The sequence below is a fragment of the Salvia hispanica genome, chromosome 6, assembly GCF_029641045.1.
Source record: "Salvia hispanica isolate PSC_SH4W2 chromosome 6, Shi_PSC_v1, whole genome shotgun sequence".
Lineage (NCBI taxonomy): Eukaryota > Viridiplantae > Streptophyta > Magnoliopsida > Lamiales > Lamiaceae > Salvia > Salvia hispanica.
In genome coordinates, this window is record NC_142697.1 from 23637034 (window position 1) to 23645822 (window position 8789).

General features: G+C 35.3%; 1 protein-coding gene across 1 annotated transcript; it reads right to left on the reverse strand.

Annotated features, from left to right (window-relative positions):
- Nucleotides 1–266: 266 nt before the first annotated feature.
- Nucleotides 267–7678, reverse strand: LOC125207394 (AMP deaminase-like). Its single transcript, XM_048106715.2, has 19 exons — nucleotides 7176–7678; nucleotides 6530–6696; nucleotides 5794–5995; nucleotides 5470–5645; nucleotides 5318–5369; nucleotides 5096–5223; nucleotides 4829–5008; nucleotides 4633–4700; nucleotides 4407–4549; nucleotides 3859–3920; nucleotides 3322–3435; nucleotides 2584–2724; nucleotides 2081–2233; nucleotides 1652–1705; nucleotides 1461–1571; nucleotides 1201–1374; nucleotides 1052–1132; nucleotides 725–823; nucleotides 267–652 (listed from the first exon to the last, which is right to left on the reverse strand). The coding sequence occupies exons 1-19, from the start codon at nucleotides 7591–7593 to the stop codon at nucleotides 584–586; spliced, it is 2592 nt and encodes an 863-aa protein (XP_047962672.2). The 5' UTR covers nucleotides 7594–7678; the 3' UTR covers nucleotides 267–583.
- Between the last annotated feature and the right edge of the window lie 1111 nt (nucleotides 7679–8789).

The following is an 8789-nucleotide window of genomic DNA, read 5'->3' on the forward strand; positions in this document are numbered from 1 at the left end:
TACCCTAAATGTATTTTGGCCAAAATACCCCTGGATTGAAGTAAATTGTTTACCTAATGAAGGAGTTAAATTAAAAAGCATGGTCTAATCTCATCCATTAAAAACTACATCTAAGGGCCCAAATTTGGTCTCTAGTTCGGTCATTAAGAGAGGATTTGTGGATAATAGGACTCTATATATATATATATATATATATATATATATATATATATATATATATATATATATATATATATATATATATATATATATTTCTCTAGATCATATAATACAAATAATTAAATCTGATAAATTACTACTTTAACAGTTTTCAGTACACCAATATATAGATTAGATTAGTGTGACTCCACGGGAGAAAACGTTGCATATTCATAATTCTAATCATCGTTCAAATTTGAGCTAAACAACTACAGAAGCAAAATTGGCAGGGCGCAACTGCGAGAATACTTGCTCAAATGGATTACCACACAAGCTACACATCTTATGAATATCGTCCAACTCTTCAACCTTTAAGCATATTCTGTGGAAATGTAGCTGGCGCTTATATCTCAAGGATGTAAAATTGTGTAAAAATTCTGCCGAATTAGTGTTCGATCTCCTCTGGCACTATAGCTTTCCCGGAATACACATACTGCATCTCCGCCTTCCATGTCTGCAAACACACAATTCGTTTGTTTATATCCGATCAGATATAATGGATGAGAGCAGAAAAAGTAGAGCTCACCTCATATCTGAAGTCGATCCTAATATTTGGCACATTAGTCTTGTGTATTACATTTCCTTTAGTGCCTCTTTTAAAGTAATCATCTCCAAGCCAGTGCAACTAAGAAGAGAATTAAAGTAATTCTTGTTAGCTTTTACCTAAGAGATAACTCTAGCCAAAGCAGCAGCAATATCATGGAAAAGGGAACGAGAAAAATGGAAAATACTTCTCTAACCCAACAAAGTGTTACAAAGAAGAAAGGCAAGTGTTGCTTCAGATTTACATTACGCAGCAAAACCTTGGATCTCTGTTAAAATTTATTTAGAGAAGTAACTTTAGAGTTCTAACCTTTGAAGCATGAGGGAATCCAGACTGATAAACAGAATTTCTGGCAATCTCACAAAGGTCACAGGAACTGAGTTTCCATACCTGATGAGGGAAAAAAGAGGATGATCTAACATGCATACGTTGGTAACATAGAGAAAGGAAAAACAAACCTTTGCAGCTACACTATATTCCTCAACGAGAGGCTCCTTAGTCAAATGGATTTGTAGAGGATCATCAGTTGAAAGGGACACATTCATGCCGCGTTGGAAGAACATTGGAAATGGGTTGCGATGATAGTCCAAGAAGAGTGAGTTATTGCTGAGTGGCGACATTGCTAAACCAATCTGAAAGTGAAATCGGTTCCATTCAGTAGTGATTGCAGACCCATGTCACTAAGGTCATTAAGCCAAAATGAAGTCAATTAACAAACCTGAGCTAGATAGTACAGATATTGCAAGACTGGAGATTTCCGCAAGTTTATTCCATGTGATATATTATGACATAGGAGAAACCCAGCGGCTAAATGGTCCACATCACCAGCCTGCATGACTTGTTTCAGTAAGTAACCATTCTAGAAAAGTACTAAGGTTTCATATGAAGAAAGGTAAGTCAGAAAACCACCTCTCCACAGTGAGGCCGAAATCTTATTGTTGGTAAACCTTTTGATTCACGAAGCTGAGAGAAAATTACCAGACAATTAAATGTTAGGCAAAATTTGTATGGACCAGTCCAACATTTACCACACACTCCAGTTAGATTAAATATCAAAATATTGAGAAGGCAGTCAGGATATATTTGGTACTTTATAGTAATCAGTTCTCTCAGTTTGTAGCTTGCATTCAGTTAACTGTAGTATTTGTTAATTCCTAATACTCTAAGATAGTTGTTCCATCACAAATTCACCAGGTAAAGACAGACTAATACTACAAAATACATGGAGTATAAATATAGAGAATGAACAAAACTTAATGCTGCAGACTGCAAAGATTGATAAGAAGTTTTTTGGGCAATAATCTGACACAGTAAACTCAACAAAAGAATCAGACAAACCTTGTTAAGTGTAAACAAATTTGCATAGCAATAATAAGCATAATAAGAAAAGGCAGGATTGAAATCATTTGTCCATTGTGATGGAGTTGGCATATGTTTAGTTGGCCGCCTCTCAGGTTTACTTTCATCATCAACCATGTCAAAGCCTACAACCTGCATTGTAGAACATCATAATGATATAGGGAAAAAATATTAGTGAGCATGCATAAATGAGAAATAGATAAATTTGATTCCTGTTAAACAATTACAGATACAAAACAAAAACCAAACAAAAATCTACAGAAAGTTGTTTTGGACCTTTAAATGGTTCTTTTAAATGTAATCCTGTATGAGAGGAATATTTATTTGCTTGCTGTGAGAATTATTAGGACATGATTCTCTATTTTACAAAGATATGGCATACTGCACATGAACTAATCTCTCAAGCATATGCAGAATGCATAATAATGAATACATTATACTTGAAAGAGCAAGATGTAAATAGTTTAATTTCCAAAGCATACCTGCAATAAGAAGAGATGCAAATGAGGGTGGGAATTTGGATCCACTGTGACTTCAAAAAGTGGAAGGAAGATGTTATCAAGTATGTTTTGAAAGGACGTTACTGTCCCCATACTTCTGTATATGTTGTATAACCTTGGCAACTGCACAGCTCAACCAAACATAGAAAGTATTCACCATCAGGAATTATATCAGTGTACGTTTACCAATTACTACTAACAAACTAGAGACTTCTTTTTTTAGGGGAAGTAGAAACTGTACTTTTTCATAACTTGTGGTATATATTTAGAACTCAAGTTCAATGTCTAAAGACGCATGATAACAAACCATATTGCTCCTTAAGGAACCAATCAACAAAAACAAGGTTGTCATTTGATACAGCTAACAAACTTATAAATCAATTCAAGAGAGAAAATTAAGATAAAACAGATGAAGGATAGGCATCGAGATATCTGCTTCCTCTACAAGGATCAGGACTAGACGGTAGAAACTTCCATGATGGGATTTCCAGGAATCTCATAGCAGCAAAGCAGATATTCAAGATATTGACAAACACGAAAAATTGAACCATTCAAATCATTGTAGAGACCAAAGGATAAAAAAAACTCAGAAAAGTAGAGCAGCAATAAATGTATCATTAGCCCTCATCTATGGATGCTGAAGGAGACCAATTGAAGTTGTAACAATCAACAATTTAATAAGACAAGACAAGAGAGTTCACCAAATCATTCACACATTACCTGAATCAACCAAACAGCATTTTCACTGTAAATTCTGTTGTTTACAACCCAACTTGCCAGTTGATCCCACTCACTCTGTTTCCTCCCATAGATCGAAATTCGGTATTCAGCCAGCTGAAAGTAACATGGTTATATTAGAGTTTAAAAATTATAACCAGAAAGTAATTGAGTAATCTGAAATCAACAATATCATTCCTTCTTCAGTCTGGACTTTTAATATATAAAAAATGCTCTCAATTTGAAACAGGAAACACAATGACATAAGTAAAATTTGGTTAAAGTGAAACAATTACGCGTGCATGTATAACTGCAATGAATTATTACTCTCTGCACTCTTCTTCTTCACGGATTATATTAAAACATTTCAATAAAGAAATTTCATTAAAAAGATTACCACCATACCTCCATTTCTCTTTCTCATTAACCGAGCATCACCCACAAAAACAAGCATATCAGACCACAGTTTTACCAAATCATCAATCACGTGACAGCATTCTCCTTAGAAGTAAATATAAAATACTAGAGATGCAAGCAGACCTGGTATTTACTTGCTTCCAAATCTGATAGAACCTGCTTTGTCACGTCAGCAAGGAAACGGCCTGATAAAAGAAGAAAATCACTTAATGATTGGGCGAATTACAATAGATAGAGTGACATGGTTGCGTGAGTTCAAGCATTTAAAGTTGTGTTATAAACTGAAACAGTTCCTTTTCTGTCAGTTAGAACCAGAGAGGAGCACACCTCTTCATTTCATCCACTTAATTGGCTCTAAAGATATTATCCAAACCATGCAACGACTACCGTGGTTCAGTCTAAGCTCAAAGTTTGTAACACATTCTGAAACGGGAAAGACTAGTCTAAAATGTATCATCAGTAAAGAGCCGTGCTATTTTTCATCGATTTGATCAATCCACATTATCATCTTTGACATAGAAATTAAGTCACATAACATTAAATTGAGACTTCATAACAAATACATTTTCAAGAATGTTGAACAGACAATAAAGGGGTTTATGTTTCAAGGAAATCAATTTCCTATAATTCTGACATGTCAGAAAGCTTCCACACTTGCATACGAAACTAACCTTGAATAAGATTATCCTGCTTCAGAAATATTTCTCTGAGTCTACTTTGTCCACAAGGATTGTACTTGAGATTGAATTTGTCAAAGCGATGAAAGGTACTCTTGTCTGCATGTACATCCAACAGATCTACACTAAGATCATACCTGCAATGAGCAAGCCCATCAAAATGAAGGACAGGTAGGCGTAACAACATGAGAAAATATAGATTGAAGAAAGAAACACACACCCTGTCAAGTCCAGGCTGTCAAAGACTTCTTTCAGTGTAAGATACTGACCATCACGGTAGATAACAACCTGCAACATCATAAGGAGAGCATGATGTTAGAGCATCCTTGGAGGATTTCTATTAAATTAGTGACAAACATTTAGACATTAGTTGAAGGTAGAACAACTTTTGAGTCAAAGCATTGTAAGATTCCCACCTCATCTGGTTCCTTTTTTAACTTTGACTTGATGAACCGGAGAAGATGTTTTTGGTTCATGCAAGCAGAATGATGGACATGAGTATCCACTTTCCTTATATTGTAGAAATCACGATGAGGTGCACTTTTCTGTGCAACAAATTCCTTATCCGCATTCACCAGCAAATGAAGGCGAAATTTCTGCAAATAATAAAATTTACTAAGCGTTCAAACGGATGGTAAATATAGATGTAATATAGACTATAGTAGATTGGTAATGAATATTACTTCCTCAAGAAAACGTAATCGATGATGGCAAGCAGAGCGGACATTTCCAATAGACATCACTTTCAGGAGATGATGCATATCAGTAAAAAAGGATGTTGAACTTGCAACAGGATACAGTTCTTCAGAATCTAAATTATTCAAAGGAATTAAATTAATAATCTTTAAGGCATAATAGAATAGAGATGCATACAGTATTTTCAGAAGAAGCTCCTTAAAGCTTACCATTTTCACTGGCATAAACACGCACTACACCATCTTCCATCCTGAAGAAATGCTGCTTGCCCATCATAGAAATCGTACCAGATAATTAGCTGGGCTATAGTAAATGGTTTAACTTGATAGCTTCTGAAATGAAGGAAGGAAGGATAACTTACGGAAGATGCTTCAACAGGGACAAAGTTAAATGGATCACTTTTGACTTCTGGTAAACCAGTTTTTTCGGTACTCTTTGCCCATGGATCAACATTTTCCCTGAAAACATATTTTCCCCTCAAATCTAAACATTCACGAATCATCCTTGTGACTTCTTGTTCTTCAACACTTATTGAGTCTGAATTCATATTTTGAAGAGCATAAACAACACTTAGTAATACAGAAGGAGCACCAGAAAATAAAACAAGCACAAAAGCAAAAGAGACAACACAAGATTCCAACTTTGAATCTTATAAAGTCCTTGAGATCCAAAAAATTTTATCTACCATGTGATGCAGTTATTGGTGGGAATGTGTTATTGCTAGATACAGGATCATTTGCTGGAGTTATTTCAACTTTTCTGTCAGTGAGATCTGTATCAAGCTTTGCCTCAGTAACAATTGCCTCGGATTCTTGAACATGAATGCAAATCCCATTTGAGGCTTGAGCAGGTAGCATCTGTTGAAATTGACTCATCAGATTTGTATCCTGCAAATTCAGAGGAATAATGGTTGTAAACAATCAACCCATATATAGTTGAGAGTTGTAAGGGAGGGAAAAAGCATATATGTAGAAGAAACCAATATTTAAGAATATGACAACTGGGAAGATGCAGTCTCCAAAAAGAATTACTGAATTAGCTATATCAGATTAGACCGGTTCGATACAAAAGAGAAATGTGATGTAAATCAATGTATGGTGAGAGGCAAGCACATACAACAAGGTTTATACTTTTGTTGTCTCAATGTGCCCAGTTCCATGCTATTTCAGGTTATTAACTTTCAAATGTAAGTTCCAGATTTCTGCAATGTTTTCTAGAAATTGATTTATATTCGTACACCCACTCCAATAATACCGAAAAAAATGTTCCAGTGCTGGCATGTAGTCTGATACATGGTAACTCATTTCAAAATTATGCCCCCTGCCTTTCACTCCCCAAAAGACGATTATATATGCATGCATACATGAGATGTGATGGTTAAGATTCTTAAGAAAAACCAAAAAATACAAGATCAAACTTACGTTTTGATAGGATGAGGCATTCTCTTCCATTTCAAGTTCGGTTCCTTCATCATCAGAATCCCCTGTTCCTTCAAAAGAATAACCACATGTTGATCCAGGAGTGACAAGCCTACCAACTGATCCAACCCGCAAACTTGTACCGGAATGATTGACATAATGCTCATCTCCTACAAGAAGCAAATAGGATAAATAGGTGATTCCGAAAACCACAAACTACAGAAAAAGAATACATTTTTATCGATCTAAATGTATATAACAAAAGCTAAAAATACAAAGCATACATTCTGAGCAGTATACATTAGGTCAAACTTACCTCATTACTTATTAATATACTCTATAAAGATTACTTGACTGATCAAAACAAGTCCAGACAATTATGAATGCAATACAGCCGTGGTATCTTTATTAAGTGCTCAAAGAGGAGAACTCAAGACAGTGCATTACAAAACAGGCTGTGAAAAAAATAAATAAATAAGTTTCACCCTAGAACCTAAAACTATGATCACATGTTCACAAACATAGAACTTTAGGCCATGAAAATTTTATGAAGTGAATATCAAAAACATATGGAGTATCATGAAAGGTTAAAATATGTAATCAATACTTCAGAAGTAGTGATGATATCCAAATAAATAAACAAGCATACCATCCCTCTGACCGGTCCGGACTGGTGGTAAATCGGAAGAAATCGACTCGAATTTAGGCAATGAATTTGGCAGCGTCGGGTGCACAGCAACCCCGGGTTCCTCATTATTGAGAGCAGTGTAATTAGGCATCGAATGTGAAAGTCGGTAATCCCTCACCGCGTCAGATTCAGCATCTTTAATACTATGATCTTCAGTCTCAGAATTGTAGTCAGCCTCCGAAAACTCACAATGTTCATCGTCGGAGAGCAGGTGGTGATGGCGGCGGTGGCGGATGTTGATGAGACGATCGAGGACTTGATCGACGCTGCGCTTGTGGATGAAGAATGCGGAAATAGCCATGACGGAGGCGCCGAACAACGCCGCCACCGCCAGCTGCGCGGACGAAACTGGCGAAAATGGTGACGGTGGCGGAAACATCGCGCGTGGTTTGGAGGTTTTAGGGGTTTATGAATGAAGGCGGAGGTGATAAATGATAATGCACCTGTGTGTTTCAGAAGAGAGAGTGTCCGGTTAATTAGTCGAATCCTATATTTTAAGTCTCAAATATTTATTCCTAAAATATACACTTTGGTCAAATAATTACTAATTAACAAAATAAAACATATTTTATTATCTTTCCTTACCAAAATAAAGTACTAATACTGTTATCTAACTTTAGGGTTCCCTTATAATTCAAGAATAGTTCTTTGAACATCTAAGTATCAATTATTTAATTTGGTATATCGAACATGTAGCCACATGGCAGCATATGTTAGCCAAATATTGTGCTCAAATATTTAGACTAATGAGAGTGTGACAATGAAGTGTCCTTGCACCAATATCGGACAATAGTAGTAATATATTCATTGATAAGACAAATAAATTAATATTGGTGGTTGATCTTAAATAAGTTAAATTAAAAATTCGGAAACATTTTATAAATCAAGTTACGTAGCCATTTCGAACTTCATATACAAAATAAAATGACCAATCGAATCTTGAAGAATGTTAGTAAGTGTAGCTAAATTGGGGCCCGATTGTTAGCCCAAATCCAATAAAAGAACCAACACGGGCCCAATTGGAGCATTAAATTTGGACTTGATCTTGGGCATGGGCTCAATTTCTAAATTAAATTATTGCCCGACCAAAATTTGAAGAATGAATGCTCACAAAAAGCAGCTCGGATAGTTTTTTTCAAGGATAGTGTAAACCTTTTTTTTAGATAAGAGTAGTGAGATTTAATATGGTGCGATTCAGTAGCTTCTAAATGATATTCGAGGAGCATATTTGTGTGTGTATTTTGTTTTATTAATAGTATAGTTTAAGGTTTACATAATGGCATGTATAGTTTGATCTGAATCCATGAATAAATAGAAAACTTTGGGATCCAAAATTATGTGAAGTTTGTATTTTAGATAAGTTTAGGTTTTATGAATATTGAACGGTTGAACAAATATGGCTCATTACTTAAGCTTGGGACAATGTCACAAAAAAAAGATCTAAGCTTAGTATAACATAATTAATCTGGGATCAATTTAATTTAAGAGAGTCTTAAAATAAGTCAATCATGGCAGTTAAACCCACTAATTACTAACCACACATTTACATGAGTAAAAACCTCTCGTATCATGTTT